An 18,484-nucleotide genomic window follows, 5' to 3' on the forward strand; every position below is an offset into this window, starting at 1 on the left:
GAGTTGGAAGACCGAGTGGAGAAAGAGAGAATCGATGAGAAAAGTTGAGAGAGAATGTGATATTGTTGATTTTTTTCTTCTAAATTATGCTTTTAAATTGGTTTGTTAATTGGTATTATTTTAATTTAATGTAAATTTTTCTAAAACTATATGCATTTTATTATTGTCATGTTATATTATTGTATTTGTTATATTATTCAGGTGTTTGATGCCAATGGGATGAAGACATTTTACTTTATTCCATTTTTAATAATTACAATTAACACTAATGTCATGTTATATAATGTTCATATATATTTTAACAACAAAATAAAATAAAAATAGAATAAGATTTATTTGTAAATGAATTTCACGGGAGAATTTGATGTTATACATGATATCAATTATAATTTATTATTTATAATAAAGTAGTATATATCCATTTATTATATTATTCATTGATTTGGTTTTATATATTTTAGTTTACAAACAGTACTATGCTTTGTATCATGATTAGTACTTTGTATCATGATTGAGATTGAGATTTACTTTGCACGCATGCTGTCTTTTTTACTTTTCAAAACTTGCTTATTCGAATAAATTGTTTATTCCAATTAACTTTTCAAAACTGTGAAACTTTACCCATGCCAATACATTTAGGGGTGGCAAAACGGGCCAGGGCCCGCCGGGCCGCCCGCGCACCCGCCAAAAATTGGCGGGTTGGGTTGGGATTTTAGGCTCGCCGCTCGTCAAAGCCCGCCCCGCCAAAACCCGCCGCCCGCCATATCCGCCCCGCCAAAGCCCGCCGCTCACCAAAACCCGCTCCTCCTCCAAAACTCACTCTTTTTTTTAGTTAATTCTAGTAATTGCAATTCTTGATGGTTTATTTTATACATTTATTTATAAATATATGTAATATATTTTAGAGTAAATTTGTTAAAAAATTACTTTTATAAAAAATTGTTTTAAAAAATAAGTGAAAAGTTTAATTAAAAGGTAAAAAAAGCATATTAATCTATTAAAAAAATATAAATAAAAATAGGCGGGTAAGCCGGCGGCCCGCCAACCCGCCATCTTGGTGGGGCGGGCATGATTTTGATGCCCATTTTACTTTGCGGGCATGCCCGCCCCGCTCGTTTTTTGGCGGGCATAAGGCGGGGCGGGCGGCGGGCGGGGCGGGCGGCCCGTTTTGCCACCCCTAAATACATTGATATTCGAAATTGCAATGTTCAATATTTTACCTCAAATATTAATTTTATATAAAAAAATAATTGCTATAAACATAAATAAATAATAGAAAAAAAGGAGATTTATGTACTATCTATTTTTATTATCATAAAATAAAATACTGCCAAAAATACTTAATTACCCTAACTAAAATTAATTTAAAAGAGTATTTTGTGCCTCTATGATCATTTTCATTATTATTATTATTGTATTAATATCTGCAATTATTATTTTTTATTATTTTTTCCACTTTAATAATAATATCTTATTATTAGGTTAAGTGTATATTTTAAAACAAAACAGTCATATTTCTGTTTCTTTATTCTAAAATAAATTCTAATTAATTATTACAGTTAATATAATGTATCTCTATTATCTAGGTTGACTCAAATCAATTTTCTAAACTTTAGGTGTTCTCCCATAAAAACTCCGTTTAGTCTGCAACTTCAAATCTATAAAATTATAAGATTTCAAAACATTAAAATTATAGGCTTAAATTATTTATTTCAATCTACTAAAACATTATTAGGTACACGCTTACATGATTGAATAGTTAGAAATGGTTGAGTTACATTACATGACCAATATGTGTTATTTATATGTAATTTAATATTTTATTTGATAATATATTTTATAAATAAAACATACATTTAACAAATATTGTATGATCTAATTGATAAAATAAAAATAAATAATTACATGTGTATTATATAAGTAGGATATTCTTAATAATATTAAAAATAATTAGACGTGTTACTACAAATAAATGTTTTATAAATAGAATTACACGGTTTACTTCATTATAATTTCATAATTGTGCTTTTGAATTTTTAATTGCAACATATTTTTCATTATTATAACTACTAAATATATTTACAATTTATCTCCCAATGTGTGATCCGTACCAACATACACATGTAGATTAAATTAATACTTAATATGACAATCATAATTTTACATATTTTCTCTTTTTAATTTTTTTTATCTTTTATATACATTTATTAAACATTATCATTTTGATTTTCTCTTAATTACAATTTTATTTCCTATTTAGTATCTATTTTATTATTTTATTGTAAATTGATCTTAATATATAATTTCAACTTTTAAAAATGGAAACCTTGGTCTGAAAATAGTAATTTATCTTCTAAATTTTATTTTGAAAATAAAATATTACTTTGAAAAATAATTAAAAATAATTAGTAAAAAATGTGACTATTTTAATTAGTTATAATTTAGTTTTTATTTTCAAAAATAACATAAAATTTAATTTTATATTTATTCCAATTAATTTTTTTAGATTGCAGCTACGAAAGGAGTTAAAAAATTGGCTTTTATTTTTTATTTTTAAAAGGATTGAGTTGTTTGGTGGGATGAGTGCTCTTTTATTTAAAAAAAAAGTTAATGTTCCAGCTTTATAAATAATGGTCTTCTCCAATATCCTACACCATTTCATTGTAATTTGTAATTGTTCTCTTTATTTGTTTCAAAAATGAATTAATTTGACTTGGAAAATATCATTATAATTTTATATTTTAAGATGATTGATTTTACTATTAAAAAAATAAGGGTGCAATTTATTATATTACTAAAGTAATAAACTTTTTGTGCACTACACATATCAAAATACTAATTTATTTAAAAATTATGAATAATACAAACTTGTTAACTTGTGTTCTTAAAATATAAAGTATAATTTTTTACTAAAAGTTATATATTAACATTATTAAATATTTAAACATTGTTTTTTATAATAGTACTCCCTTCGTCTCACAATAGATGCACTTTTCCTATTTTTATTTGTCTTAAATTATTTGTCCATTTAGAATACAATGTGATATTTATTATTTATTTCCACTAATTTATCCTGATTTATTGTATTTTAATTCATTTAAATACTCGGCCATCTATTATTATTAAGACTATTTTAGTAAATAAAACTCATTTTATCATTGAAATTAACATAATTAATCATTTTTTTAAAAATATAAAAATCTAAAAAAGACACCTATTGTGAGACGGAACTAGTATTAATTTTTTAACTCAAAATATTATTTTCGGATATTTTTAACGTGTGATCTTACAGCAAAAGTTAACATACCCTTATTAGTAGTGGCACTCCTCTTCTGGAAAACAGAATTTGGGAGTATATTGTACGTTAAGGCTATAAGTGTCATTTACCTAACCACTTACATCATTGACTCGATCACTCGAACAGGATCCACAAGCTGCAAGAATAACAACACCACACCCCATTTCATCCTACGCCACGTGTACATTCTACCACGTGTCTTTTCATCACTGGTTTACCCTTCTCTCTTTTCGGTCACTCCCACGTAAACACCCTCACTCCCAAAAAAAAAAACACTCGATTTTCATATCTCATCAATAAACCCATCACAACACGCCGGAGAAGAAACCAAATCACACTCTCTTTCCCTTATTTTTATTTTTAATTCATTTCAAATTCTCATCAACCGTTCACAAATTTTCTCCCCACAATGGCGCGGCTCCTCGCGAAGCTGACGCTAATCGCATTCGCTCTAACATTCCTCTTCTCTCCGTCGCATTCCGCCGTGTTCAGCATAGATCTCGGCTCTGAATCGCTGAAAGTAACCGTGGTAAACCTAAAACCAGGTCAGACTCCGATCTCAGTCGCGATCAACGAGATGTCGAAACGGAAATCGCCGGTGTTAGTTTCGTTCCACGACGGAGATCGTCTCCTCGGCGAGGAAGCAGCGGGTCTAGTCGCGCGGTATCCGCAACAAGTTTATTCTCAAATGAGAGATCTAATCGGGAAGCCCTACGCTTCTGCTAAGAAGTTTCTAGATTCGTTGTATTTACCGTTCGAGGCGAAGGAGGATTCTGCAAGAGGTACTGTGAATTTCGTGGTGGATAAAAACGGGACCGAGTATTCGCCTGAGGAATTGGTTGCTATGGTTTTGAGTCATGCCGCGAATTTGGCTGAGTTTCATTCGAAGATTCCGATCAAGGATGCGGTGATTGCTGTTCCGCCTTATTTTGGACAAGCTGAACGGAAGGGATTGCTTCAGGCGGCGGAGTTGGCCGGGATTAATGTTCTTTCGTTGATTAATGAGCATTCTGGTGCGGCTTTGCAGTATGGGATTGATAAGGATTTCTCAAACGAGTCGAGGCATGTTGTTTTCTATGATATGGGTTCGAGCAGTACCTATGCTGCACTTGTGTATTTCTCATCTTATAAAAGTAAGGAGTATGGGAAGACAGTTTCGGTGAATCAGTTTCAGGTATGATATTTTTGGGATAATGTGTTCTAGTTGGTATTCATGAACATAGATATAAATATGAAATTTATCAGCCGGAAATTTTCTGTATTCTATAATGAAAGTTGATTAGTTTGAATTCATGATGTAAATGAAGGAACAAGTGCATAATATAGGACTAGGATTGGTGACTACCACCAAACAACAGAAGAATAATTTTATAATGAAAATAATATGGGACTGCATTCATGTTAAATGGGAGATAAATTTGTACTGCATTCCTCTTAATTTGTTCACTTCATAATCCATGTAGGTCAAGGATGTCCGTTGGAATCCTGAGCTGGGTGGTCAGCATATGGAGTTGCGACTGGTAGAGTATTTTGCTAATGAATTCAATGCACAAGTTGGTGGTGGAATAGATGTGAGAAAATTTCCTAAGGCTATGGCTAAGTTAAAGAAACAGGTGAAGCGGACAAAAGAAATTCTCAGTGCAAACACGGGAGCTCCCATTTCTGTTGAGTCGCTTCACAATGATGTGGACTTCAGGTTGGTAGTTAGTTCAAGTCTTCTCATTTTCTATTACTGATTTCAATGAATTTGTGTGTTAGTTTTTATCATTCCTAAGTTAGTGGTTGTACTTTATAGATCTTAGTGTTTGACCCAGACACAAAGTGTACTAAACTATGCTGTTTCACTAGTTAAGATATTCTTTTGAATAATCCCAAGAAAATCAACCAAACTATCCAAGGTTATCCCACATCATTATGAAGATACTACAGAAAGTATTTAATCTAAAATAGTCTTTTGGAAGATCAAATTCAGTAGAGCATATTTCTATTTGGTGTGTGGCACTGCATGTCTATTTTTGGCACATGCTGCTCCATGTAGTGCTCCATGTGAAGTAAATATTCTTTTCTGTGGGTTTTGTCAAGGTGGTATATCTTTCCATTTCCATGTGTTTGTAAGGGGAGTAGACATCATTATGAAGGGTTATATCGCCAGTCTGTTTTCCTTTCTTCTCCATAAATTATCTTGGCATTTCATTTTAATTGTAGTGTCCCAAGTGAATGGTCTACAATTGTCTAATATGAAAATGAATATAATTTTGACACATTATGCCATATTCAAGTGATCACTCAACAAGAGTCGTTAGAAACTAGATGTGTCCATTATGAAGTGATAAAGGGCCAAAACCAGAGGAAGGGAATTTAAAAGGGATCAATATAAAAAATAAATATTTATAGGGACAAAAATCATGTTTAAGTCATTGAGAAAATATCTCATGATATTTTTGGCACTAGTGTATGTTTGAGAATAATTAGAATATTTTGGATTAGTTTTCCATAGGTTTGCTCCACTAGAGTTAATCCTATTCGAGGCATATTCGGACACTAAATGTGTGCTCCTCTCCTAGCCGGGATTCAAACTTTAGTTTGCCACATCATAGGAGTCTAGACCCTATCGCTAGACCTAACCTCCAATGGTTAGTAGTTTGGTTAGGTATTAGCATAAACTGAAGTTGATGTTTTTTTATTATGTTTCACATCAATATACCCAGGGTAACATAATTTGAAGTTTCTGTTCTCTGTTTTCTTCTTCCTTGCCTAAAGTCCTATGATTCTGACAGTCCTAGGAGTCTAGCCCCTCCCGTTAGACCTAACCCCCAATGGTTAGGAGTCTGGTCCAGTATTATCATAAATAGAAGTTGATGTTTTTTATCTTGTTTCACATCAATATACACAAGGTAACATAATTTAAAATTTCTGTTCTCTGTTTTCTTCTTCCTTGCATAAAGCCCTATGTTTCTAACAGTTCCTAAACTGAATTATTTTGTCGAGATTCCCTTTCGTATAACTTTCCCATAATAGTCCGTAACTGTCAAGGCATGATGTAATTATACTACATATAGCACATAAGGATCCTTATTCTAGGCTTCTTTTCTTACAGGAGCTCAATAACCCGTGAGAAGTTTGAAGAGCTCTGTGAAGATATTTGGGAAAAATCTCTTTTACCGTTGAAAGAGTTGCTTGAGCATTCAGGCTTGTCAGCAGATCAAATATATGCAGTGGAGTTGATTGGAGGTGCTACCAGAGTACCAAAGTTACAGGTTTGAATAATCTTTTTTCTTTTACTGTCATGCTTTCTGCACTGTGTATTAGTGGGATTAGATCTGCTGGTATTTGAACTAGACAGAGCTCCATGATTTATATTATTGTCTTTCCAGTCAACATTTGGTTTCTATGTATGAACTATCATCTGTTATATACAGCATTAAGCTAGTTTTTTGACACGTTAGTAAACACGACCCTGTTATACGTGAAGACATGCCTGCTACTTCCTTTTTTTTGTTAACTTGAATGATGGGAAGTTTGAAGGCATCTGACAGCTCACATGTTATTTATTTATTTATTTTGTAGAAATGCTAGGATAATCCAAACTGTTAGATTGTTATTACATAGGTAGTTAGAGAGAGGGGAATAGTATGATACAAAAAACATAAAGAATGATAGGATAGAATATTCAATTGAGTAAGAATATTGGGTCTTTGGTCAGTGAGATGATCTTCCTAGTACTACAACCATTTTACTGTAATTTGGGGAGTTCTTCCCCATTCTATTTCAATTCCAGTTTCCTATCAAGAGATAGACAACATGAATGTGATTCAGTTGTGCTTAAGTTCTTTTATATATCAAATACTCGATTAAGTTTTAAAAATAAAAACTCATGACTTAGTGTGAACTTATATTTGATCTTTTTATTGTCAAGTAAAACTGCAGTACTTAGTCGTTTACTATGTTTTGTTCGATACTATGTTTGTGCTTAAGTTTACAAATGAAGTATTTACTTGGCAGTCTGCCACTGATGCCTAGAAGTTTACTTAATGTTATTCTGTTAACTACTATTACAGGCTAAGCTTCAAGAGTTCCTTGGTAGAAAAGAACTTGATAGGCATCTTGACGCAGATGAAGCAATAGTTCTTGGTGCTGCTCTGCATGCTGCAAATATAAGTGATGGTATCAAATTAAACCGAAAACTAGGTATGGTTGATGGTTCCTTATACGAGTTTGTGATTGAATTGAGTGGTGCCGATCTTCCGAAAAGTGAAAGTTCTAGGCAGTTACTTGTACCTAAAATGAAGAAACTCCCGAGTAAGGTAAACTAATTGATGTTTCTTGCTATGCATTTAATAAGAAAAGTGAAATGACCAATTATATTCTTTAATTTTACTAATCAGTTTTCATATGGTTTACTTAACAGATGTTCAGATCCATTGTTCACGACAAAGATTTTGAAGTTTCTCTAGCTTATGAAAGTGAACATCTTTTGCCACCTGGTGTTACCTCTCCATTAATTGCTCAATACCAGATATCTGGTTTAACAGATGCAAGTGGGAAGTAAGGATAAAAAACTTCCTAAATTTTTATGGATATCATTGCTGATTTAAATTTTAAACCCCTCAAGGAGTTGTTTTGATATCAATTATTTAAAATCTCTAATTCCTTCCTATTTTTTTTTTTTTTTTGTCTTTTCTGTTCTCCTAGATATTCATCTAGGAATCTGTCGTCCCCCATTAAGGCAAATGTACATTTCTCTCTTAGTAGAAGTGGAGTTCTTTCTCTGGATCGGGCAGACGCTGTTGTTGAAATAACAGAGTGGGTAGAAGTTCCCCGGAAGAATTTGACCATAGAGAATTCAACTATTTCGTCAAATGTATCAGATGAATCTGGTGCTAGTAACAATTCTGAGGAAAACAATGAAAGTGTGCCAAGTGATAGTGGTATTAATAAGACATCTAACACAAGTGGTGAAGAGCAAGCTGCTGCTGAACCTGCTACAGAGAAAAAGCTGAAAAAGCGGACCTTTAGGGTACCATTAAAGGTGAAAGCCAACCCGGGTGGTTATTGAGATGAAAAAGATTGAAACATTGAAACAAGATCTTCTAATATACTTTTCTTCTTGGCTCTTCTTTTTTTACCTGTGGCAGATTGTTGAGAAGATTACAGGAGTAGGGATGTCTCTATCGAAAGATTTTCTTGCCGAAGCTAAAACAAAATTACAAGCACTAGACAAAAAAGACGCAGAAAGGAAAAGGACAGCCGAGTCTAAAAATAATTTAGAAGGATATATATATACAACTAAGGAAAAGGTTGGTAAAAAACAATATGCTTGGGTTTTTTTTTTTAATCTTTAAGGCATTAATCATTTCTACAACGTAAAGCACCTTTAAGATTTTGTTACCGTCTTTCAGAGAAACTCTTAAATATTAGCCTTTAATTAGTTGACTTCAAGTTTATACTGAAGGATTTGAACTCACAGTCTTGTTTTTTTGAAAAATGTCATCAAAATACAATTAAGAAATGAAAGAATGAGGATGCAGTTTTCACAAAGAAATCTCTAGGCAAACTAATTCAAGAACCTTAAATCTACTTATGTTTGTTGATACTTATTCTGATCGCCATATAGTTTTCTACAGGGAGAGGGTAGTATTTGGGAATGATCCTCCCACTCTTATTTTATCTGAATCCATTTTATAAATATTATGTCTATTATTTTTTAGAATGTTATCAAGTTATCTAACTTTTTTGTACTTGGTGTGTGTAGCTATTAATATTTCCATTTTTTCTTATTGCATTCCTTATTTTTATCAGATTGAAACTCTTGAGGAGTTTGAAAAAATTTCTACGAGTGAGGAACGCAAGTCCTTTGTTGAGAAGCTTGATGAGGTTATAACTCTTTTCATTGGCCAACCAACAAGAAACGTCATTGATACGAATTTTGACTTAGGCTCTTTGCATTCTGTCAGGTTCAAGATTGGTTATATACAGATGGTGAAGATGCCAACGCCACGGAGTTTGAAGAGCGTCTAGATCAGTTGAAAGCTGTTGGAGATCCAATTTTCTTCAGGTCTGTCGTATTCTCTATTTTAATATACCTTTATAGTACGGTAAAGTTTTTCTGAAGAGTGGTACATCTATTTTAGGTTAAAAGAGCTTACAGCTCGACCAGCAGCAGTTGAGCATGCCCGCAAATACATTAATGAGCTGAAACAGGTACCATCAATAAATTCATGTCATTTTGAAACTGAACTTTTGTTTCTGGTATAGTCCAATAACCATCTTTGTAATTGAGCACATCTAAGTAAACTCGGTTTGGTGGCAGTGATTGTTGTCAAACTCGGTTTCTAAATAAACCGGATGATTCCACATAAACTCGACTTGTAAGATTCTTAAGAGCCAAAGACTTTTTCCACTAAGTGGGGTTGGCAGCTTGGATCAACTGACGTCATAGTGTTCTATCATATTATGTTTCTATCCAATCCAACTCATCAATCTCTAAATCTTTCTTAATAGTTTTTCTAAATCCTCCTCCATCTCTAGTGATTTGACTACCCTCCATATGATTTATTCTCCTTACTACAAAATATCTGAGCCTTCCTTCTACTCGCCCAAACCACCTAATTAGAGTTTCTACCATCTTTTCCATGACTGATGCTACCACAACTCTCTATCTCTAATGTCATTTCTAATCCTATCCTCTCTAGTCTTTCCATACATTCTCATCTCTACTACGTTTAATATATTCTTCATGTTGGTTGTTTACAACCTAACACTATGTCCCATACAACGAGAAATCAAAGAGATATGATATATGCTTCCAAAGAGAGAATGGGAAAAAGTTGAGAAGTTCAGTTTAACTGAGAACAACTAAATTTTGATTTATGCTTCCAAAGAGAGATGATAAAACATATAGCTTTCACCAACTATGTATAATCTGAATGTCACTTCAAAGTTATGTGCACCGGCAACGTGCTAAAAACACAAAAAAACCGTTAAACACTGCCAATATTCATTTGGCTATACAATCATGCTCTTTTTGTAGAAAAGGTGTTTTTATGTGAATGTTAAACAAATTGAACATTCACAACGGGAAATTAATTGCCATACTCTGAAGCAGTCTATTTTGATTTATACAATTTTTTTCCCACTTGAACTAGCTATTAAGTATTAGGTGATGTAACATGAAACATTTATATATAGATCTTTTTCTGACATGTGCAGATTGTAGAAGAGTGGAAATCAAAGAAGTCTTGGCTTCCAAAAGAACGAGTAGATGAGGTATTTGATTTATCTTGATTTTTATTTTCTTGAATCTATTAAACACATCATGTTACCTCTGGAAAAATCATTTTCTATTTTGGGGTTGCTATTTTGCAAGGTGATTAATATTGGAGAAAAGTTAAAGAATTGGTTGGATGAGAAAGAAACTGAGCAAAAGAAGTAAGTTCCTGTCAGTAATTTGTTGTTCTTGTATGGAGAAATATTTTTTTGCTCTTCAATACATTTCCATTGTTCATTCTGATCCTGTTTTATAATCTAGCTTTGTAAAGCTTTCATTTTCCCAAATTGCTCGACTTGGTTTTGGTCATTGAGTAAATTCCTCAGCACGAAATAATAGTTTTAAAAATCTAATGTAACTAATTATTAATTTTTATTCTGTTTTTGTTTTCAACTTTTGAAGAACTTCTGGATTCAGTAAGCCTGCATTTACATCTGAAGAAGTACATTTAAAGGTGTTTGAACTACAAAACAAGGTACCATTTCTTCTACTTTTCTAGTTAAGACTGTATTGGCACATGATTTACATGTCCATGCAAGCAGTGTTATTTATGTTGAGGTCTTCAATGTATATGTATTATAGGTTGCCAGTATTAATAGAATCCCCAAGCCCAAGCCCAAGATTCAGAAGCCCCCAAAGAATGAAAGTGAGAGCAAGGAGCAGAATACTGTTGATTCTGATTCCACCTCAACTGATAGTTCCTCTCAAAGTGATGAATCTTCGAACCCGTCTAAAGGTGAAAGTGAAGAATCAGTTGACGAGCAACCTGAAAAGCACGATGAGCTATGATTTAACTGAGAATGCATGTAGGTCCTTTTCTTTTTAATTATCTGCCTAAAAGTTTTAATTAGTTAAAGGGTCTAGGCTGGTAAGGGTAGAATGGATAGGTGAAAAAGAGGGAGTGCCAGTTTTCTGAGAGCAGGAGAATAGAGTTGAGGCAACATTTGCTTGATGAATGCTAAAATTTTGAGGTTAGATGTACTACAATAGTTATTTTTTTTCTTTTATAATTGATTTCCCTTTGATATTTAAAAGGGGTAAGTTGTAATTTAAAGGCATATGAAATGTGATATAGGAAGAAAAAGAGGCTCAATCTAATAGATTTGCTCAATCTAAACGCATTTTATTTTTATGTTAGATGCATGATTGTCTGTAGAAACTAGTTTAGTTTGTGGTATACGATTGTGTGATGAACTAGAGATTGTTTGAAAATTAGTATGAATTGATATAATTAATAATTTAGTAATAAGTCATTATATATTTTCCTACTCTGCCAATGGCAAAATAATACATCATGTTTTTTTTGGAAGGGTCATGCTAATTAAAGGAATTTTTACGTTTAATTCTTAATTTGTATTACTTGGGAGATAAATTGGCATTACTCTAAAATTAGGATGAAAATATAATTGGTGGTTGGACATGGATTTGTATTCTATTTTAAATTAGATTAAGGTCAGACTACTTGTAAATCAAATAGATTTAGTTAAAATTTATATCTAAATAAATTAGAGGTAAAAATGCTAGACTTTATTTGAATTTTCAGATTCTGTCAATAGTAGATAACTAGTTGTTTTAAAGTTTAATTACATTTTTAATTCCTTAATTTACATAATTTGTTTTATTTTAAATTTAAATAGTTTTTAAAAAAATAATTTATTTTATCATATTTTTACACTTCAAATTGATATTGTGTTTAATTTTAAATAATGTGTTATTTGTGAAATACGACACATCATTAAATATTTTTTTGGTAAAGCTTTAAAATATATTTGTGGAACTTTAAATATAAAATAAGTTACATGTCATCCGTCATCAATTATCATGGTAAAAATGAGAATAACATGTCACTTAAAAAAGATATATAATTTTTTTTAATTAATTTGTTGGAATTTATGTTTTAAAGACGAATTATTGATCTCGATGGTTCAACCCGCATGAGATTACAATTGTTTGTATCATTTGTGAAAGAAGTAAAATAGTTAGATTAAAACTATAATAATTAATCCTATTTTAAATAATTATAATGATATTTTTATCCAAAAGAATCATAATTACATTTTTATATTATTTGAATATGACTACATGAAAACTTATTTAAAGAAATGATATATGACCGGGTTAGTTATTTATAACAAATTCAATAACAAATTATTTGATATTCATGATTTTAAGTTGGACACTGATATCTTTAGTATAAATTATTTTAAAGTTTAAATTTATTTTAAAATAAATTAAAATAAAAAAGTGAGGTGATATAGTTATCTTTAGTATAAATTATTTTAAAGTTCCAACTTAAAAGTGTCAAACGTTAGATCTTTTAAGATACATAATTTTTTTTTAAATAACCATGTGTTAGAAAAAAATTACGCAAATAACCATACTTCAAAAAAATTACGCAAATAACCAAGTTTCAGAAAACATTGACACCAAGGCGTCACGTGAGATGGCGCCACCATTGTATCAGATGAAGGGAGGCGCCATTTGGGATGGCTCCTATGTACAACTTTTCTGCAATAAGTCATCTCAGATGGCGTCTTGGTGCATTTTCAAATGGAAAATTGAACAAAAATATACAAGGAGGCGCCATATGAGATGGCTCCTCCTCCTAAAAGTTGAAGGGAGGTGCCATTTGACATGACTTATTGGGACTGAGTGTGCCATGTGAGATGGCGCCTAGGACTAAAAAAAAGGGAATAAGCCATGTGAGATGGCGCCTTGGTGTTAAGGGTTTCAGAAACCTAATTATTTGCGTAATTTTTTTGAAACGTGGTTATTTGCGTATTTTTTTTAATACATGGTTATTTTAAAAAAAAATTCTAAGATACATCCTATAACTGCAAAACTACTAAACAGTAAATGATGGAATTTTCAGCAAAACAGCAAGAACCCTGACAAAAACCTCCATCTAGCCAACATAAGCCGCATCCTCAGCTTGTAAAGATCAACTTGATCGAAAAGAATTTCCTTAAAATTGAGTTGTAAGATGGTGATTGAGGTAAATTAACTGGTTATTAATTCTTCAAGATGTTGTGATTATTAATTCTTTTTTGGGTAAATTAACTGGTTACTTCGCAATGATGATACATTTAAATGTCCAAGTCAAAATCAAATGCTGTTTCCTTGTCATCTTGATAGTTGATAGTGACAGACTACGCAATACTTGAAAAAAACCATGAAGAAATAGAAACAAACAAGAGGATCAACATATCCTCACGCTGCCCCACTATTTAAGGCTATCTTTGAGAGTTTGGAGGGGAGGGAAAGACGTCTGAAGATGAAAATTTTAAAAAATATAGAAAAATATTTGACATTTTTTAAAAAAATGATTTCGTTTAGAATGATAAAAGTCATTATCATTAGTAAATATTTAATTTTTGAAATAGTATAACAACCTAAAAGATATTTGGAAAATTTATGTAAGCCCTCCAAAACCCTCCTATATGATTTTCGAGTTCCCCATTTTATGGAGTTTTTACTGTTATGAATAAAACCAAATCCTCCAAAATCCTCATATCCAAAATCTTTTTATTCTTTTCACCCAATTCTTTCTATTTTTCAAAACCCCCCCATCCATTCCCCTTCAAACTCCCAAACAAAGCCTAAAACAAGTAAGTTTGTTTTAAAAACCAGAGGATCAACATATCCTCATACTGCCCCACTCCTTAAAACAAGTAAGTTTATTTTAAGGGTGTGTTTGGATTGTCGATGAATAGAATTGATTCTAGTAGAATTAAATTTAGTAAAATTGATTTTATCAGAATTGCAATATGTTTAGATATATTTATGTAAAAGTGAATTGAACAATAAACTTCAGTGTAAAAATCATCCAAAATCAATTCTAGAGATAAAAGCTACAAATTCTAGCTTCAAGTAGAATCTATTCTAGAGACAGCATCAATTCTACTTTTGCCTAAACAAACATCTTAAAATCACCCAAAATCAATTCTATACCTCTAAAATATTTTTGACTCTTCCAAAAATCAAACCATGCACTGATTTTTCTCAGCCCTTCATGCATAAGTCAATGGCTTTTGTGTTAAGCAAAGCCTCTAACATACCAAGCTAGAAAAGAAAAATCATTAAAATCTGTAATTTAAAAAAAAAAAAAGGGTGTCAAGAGTTCCATCCATATCTGTAATTTTAAAACAGTTGTGGATATTATTTTCTGGGTACTCAATAAATATGTATTTAATTGTCATCTCTATATATGGAATATGTAATAATCATACACAATCTGTATATTTTTTTATTCACCAATGATGTCAGTTAGAACTACAGAAGAAATTTACATATAACCATAATAAGAAGAGTGGACAGTAATCCCAATATGAAAATATTTTGCCATGAAACAGAGGCAACTGAAATAAATTTTGCACTCTACTTGTCAGGAAATTAGACTGTACAATGAGAGTTTAGATAAATTCATTGAGTTTAGCTATGCTTGCATAATGTAATATGTACAAATATGATAATTACCTAAATATTATGATTCATAATCTGCTTTCCCCATAAAGGAGGTGACAACTAATCTTTTTAATAAAAAAAAAATACTCATTATAATAAAATCAGTTCTTCTTGGATTTCATAATCTGCCATCTGTCTAGAAGAGCCAATATTTTTTCTTTGGATGTCTAGTAGGAACATCTGCAAATTCATTGTATGAAAGAAAAATAAGCTTATTTTTTTATAGTAGTTCTGACCATGAAAAGTATATAAAGGAAGCAAGAAGAAAAATCCATTTGAAAGATGTTATAAATTATAATCATTACCTCCATTTGTGTACAATGAATTATAGTGCACTTCACTCCAAAAGCTTAGCCATAGCTCTATAAAGTCAAAAAGGAATCGTAACTACATTGACCTTAAAAATCAAGGCTCAAGACAAAATAAGTTCTAGAGGAGAGTTTCAAAATAAGGACAAACAAAACAAACCATCAAAGGAAGAAACATTAACAATTAGCTACCTCTAGTGGGCCTTTTGTTAGTCGGAAGGATCTCGATGTAGCAAGTGTCTCTGAAAGAGGTCACTAAGCAAATCTTGGCATCAAACTGAAGAAAAGTAATGATCAGTCAGAAAACAATTTTAACAAGTAACCAAGAAATATGTGAGTGTGGAATATAAGAATTTTTTCTTCTAGAAATTGAAAACAATGTTTATGACTATGCTCCTGGGAGATTTATGGAACTTAGATGACTCACCCGGTCTGCTGCTGCTTGTAGAGTAACATGATCTCCCCATTCTCCTGATCTATTGTCACACAAAATTAAAATTTCAAATTAGTATTACCATCAATACTATGCTCTCAATCGAAATCAATGTAAAATTGTTCACCAATGAAATCTAACTTTTTCATCTGCTTTATGTAGCTTTTGTACGCCATTGGCACATAAGCTTCGTACAATTTTTTGTTATGCTTTAGCTGGAAGAAAAATACAAGCCAAAAAGAAGTGATAGATTAGAATGTGAATATTAGACTGCTAAAAAACTGAATACTTTGCAACACTGTTCAATCAGCAATAACACAATATAAAATAAGAAAAATGAACGAGGATCATGCAGTGTTACGATGAAATATTTCGTAATAGCCAAATGAAATTAGTGCACTTATGCCTATAACGAACCTACCTGCTTAATAACCTGCCTTCTCACATACTTGTGGTAATCAGGCTTGCCGAACAACTGATCAGCTATAGCTCGGAACTGTTAAGATTTTTCCAGATATTAGACAAAACGAAGGAACATGTAACAAAAGTGCCAAATAACGAGGGAAAAGTAAGATGTCACGTAAGTTTTCTTTCGAAGGAAAGAAACACAAATACCTGACAATTTCCATCGCCCTCCATTTGCAGTTCTGATAGGCCATATGTAACCAACCTGTAGAAAATGACGGAACATATTTATCACGTCAAACAAAATACTTTATGAATAAAAACAAAATAAGCATTTTGTTTCACATCAACTAAACTCCCTTTCATGATTCTACACATAATTTTTTACATGATTTCAACTCACAATGGTACAAAACTCTCAACTCTCAACTCTCAAGCAAGTTATATCTATTTTAACTTAGGTTTCCCTTCTAAGAAAAATATGTAAAGAAGTATAAAATTCTAATAGAATTTGAAAAATGAAAAGGCGTATAAGCATACAATAACAACCAAGCCTTACCCCCCTAAGTGGTGTCGGCTATATGGATCAACTTCTGACATAGTGTTCTATCTAGGACGATGTTTCTATCCAAATTGTTAATCTCAAGATTTTTCTTCACAACTTCTCTTAAAGTTTTTCTAGGTCTTCTTCTATTTCTAACTGTTTGACTCCTCTCCATCTGATCTACTCTCCCTAGAACCAAATCTACAAGTCTTTTCTCTATAGGTCCAAACCACCTAAGTCTATTTCTCATAGCTCATACTATCTCTTCTTCTATCTAACTATCTATCTCCCTAACCATGGATTTACTATGATCAGTGAGATTTAACATATTTGTTTGCGATACACGATAACATGATTAAAATTTTCCAATATGCAATGCAAAGTTAAGCTAACAAACAGTGCAATATTAATTTCATTTAAAATACAATGATAAATATGTGAATACAACAGTTAATTTGCATAGTTCCAAAACAAGAACTGATAACTAGACATCAAGCTATTGTTGCAACCTTTCTGATAGCGTCTCATGGTCAATTGTAGCGTCATTGACATCAGGAATCTCTCCATTAACACGAGGAGTATGCTGCCAACACAAATTCACAATGCAGGCAACATTATACAATAGCACACGAAATCGGAACTAAAGATTAGTATTGATACATACCGGAATAGAATCTAAATGGGAAAGTCGCTTCCCGAGCTGTCTGCTACCCCGGTTGAGAGTTTCCTCTTCAGCCAAAATGCTCGCAATGGTTTGATCATCCTCGGTATCACGAAAACTGCTGTTCAAGCTCGAGCTGGAACTCTCACTTCCATTCCTTAGATTCGCACTCATACTTTCCTCAAATCAACCAAACAACAATTCACAACCTATACAAGCTACAAGTACAAACAAATCAGGAAATCTGAAACAAGAAATAGAAAAAACTCACAAGATTAATCCATGAAATTCTCTACCAAAATACCTTGGTTGTGTCGGTGGCACTGTAGCAGTTGCAAGAAAAAATCAGATGCTAACGGAGAAAAAGAATTATAGAGAGATGAAGGGTGGGAGTTATAAGAAGTTAAAAGAGAAGAGAAGAAAGAAAGGAATTGAAGTAAAGAAACGTAGGCGTGTGACGGAAACAGTTGAGAAACTTGAGTTGGGTGTTTCGAGAAGGAAGCAAAGTGTTGTTGGAAGACCAAACACGGATGCGTTGAGTTTTGTCTTGTTTTGAACTTGTCCAATAATGTACGAACTACGAACCAATTGTTAGATATTTGACCAAACTTAAAGTCTTGTTTGGAGTATTTGTTTTTTCTTTCAATAAAATAACTAGTAGGAAGGACCAAATTTGTTTTTGACAAAATCAAATGTCAAATGATGCGTCTTTTTAAAAATAAAACAAAGGCTTTAAGTAATATATGTCATGATGCAAAATAACCTCTTATGAAGATAATTGAATTAATTAATCAAAAGAAACATGTTTTCAACTTAACCTCGAAACATGTTTTCTTTAGGACATACTTCAATAATCTCTACATTGACTTGAAACTGTGGTGATGTCAACTTAACTATCAACTACTTTGTTGTTCTATACCAAATTGAAACTGTTTAACAACTTTAATCAAATTCAAGACACCTTTGAATCTTCATCCCGCCATTTGCATCCACTTGTTTTCAACCATATTTTTTTGCCAAGGTAATCTAACAAGCTCACAAGCATGGTTCTTCAACCATCATTGACTCCACCTGCTTTCGAATGCTTTACTAAAGGTATTTTTT

At 32.0% G+C, this 18,484-nt stretch overlaps 2 protein-coding genes across 4 annotated transcripts; one reads left to right on the forward strand and one right to left on the reverse strand.

The window, feature by feature from the left end:
• Positions 1 to 3,561: 3,561 nt before the first annotated feature.
• LOC131661644 (heat shock 70 kDa protein 17-like) lies at positions 3,562 to 11,702 on the forward strand. Its single transcript, XM_058931249.1, has 14 exons — positions 3,562 to 4,472; positions 4,762 to 4,994; positions 6,396 to 6,555; positions 7,357 to 7,602; positions 7,707 to 7,843; positions 7,991 to 8,327; positions 8,434 to 8,595; positions 9,098 to 9,172; positions 9,253 to 9,353; positions 9,430 to 9,499; positions 10,508 to 10,564; positions 10,665 to 10,726; positions 10,968 to 11,040; positions 11,148 to 11,702. Exons 1-14 carry the CDS (start codon positions 3,708 to 3,710, stop codon positions 11,352 to 11,354), a joined length of 2,685 nt encoding a protein of 894 aa, XP_058787232.1. The 5' UTR covers positions 3,562 to 3,707; the 3' UTR covers positions 11,355 to 11,702.
• Positions 11,703 to 14,924: 3,222 nt separating this feature from the next.
• Positions 14,925 to 17,936, reverse strand: LOC131655929 (OVARIAN TUMOR DOMAIN-containing deubiquitinating enzyme 11-like). Of its 3 annotated transcripts, none has more exons than XM_058925731.1 (10): positions 17,685 to 17,936; positions 17,384 to 17,589; positions 17,229 to 17,302; positions 16,386 to 16,440; positions 16,192 to 16,266; positions 15,912 to 15,985; positions 15,765 to 15,813; positions 15,530 to 15,614; positions 15,335 to 15,391; positions 14,925 to 15,209 (listed from the first exon to the last, which is right to left on the reverse strand). In XM_058925731.1, exons 2-10 carry the CDS (start codon positions 17,552 to 17,554, stop codon positions 15,166 to 15,168), a joined length of 684 nt encoding a protein of 227 aa, XP_058781714.1. In that variant the 5' UTR covers positions 17,555 to 17,589; positions 17,685 to 17,936; the 3' UTR covers positions 14,925 to 15,165. The 3 variants fall into 3 exon arrangements, with proteins under 3 accessions (XP_058781714.1, XP_058781715.1, XP_058781713.1); XM_058925732.1 differs by having other exon boundaries at positions 17,384 to 17,555; positions 17,652 to 17,936; XM_058925730.1 differs by having other exon boundaries at positions 17,384 to 17,598; positions 17,685 to 17,935.
• Positions 17,937 to 18,484: the final 548 nt, after the last annotated feature.

The sequence above is a fragment of the Vicia villosa genome, linkage group LG3 (assembly GCF_029867415.1).
Source record: "Vicia villosa cultivar HV-30 ecotype Madison, WI linkage group LG3, Vvil1.0, whole genome shotgun sequence".
NCBI lineage: Eukaryota > Viridiplantae > Streptophyta > Magnoliopsida > Fabales > Fabaceae > Vicia > Vicia villosa.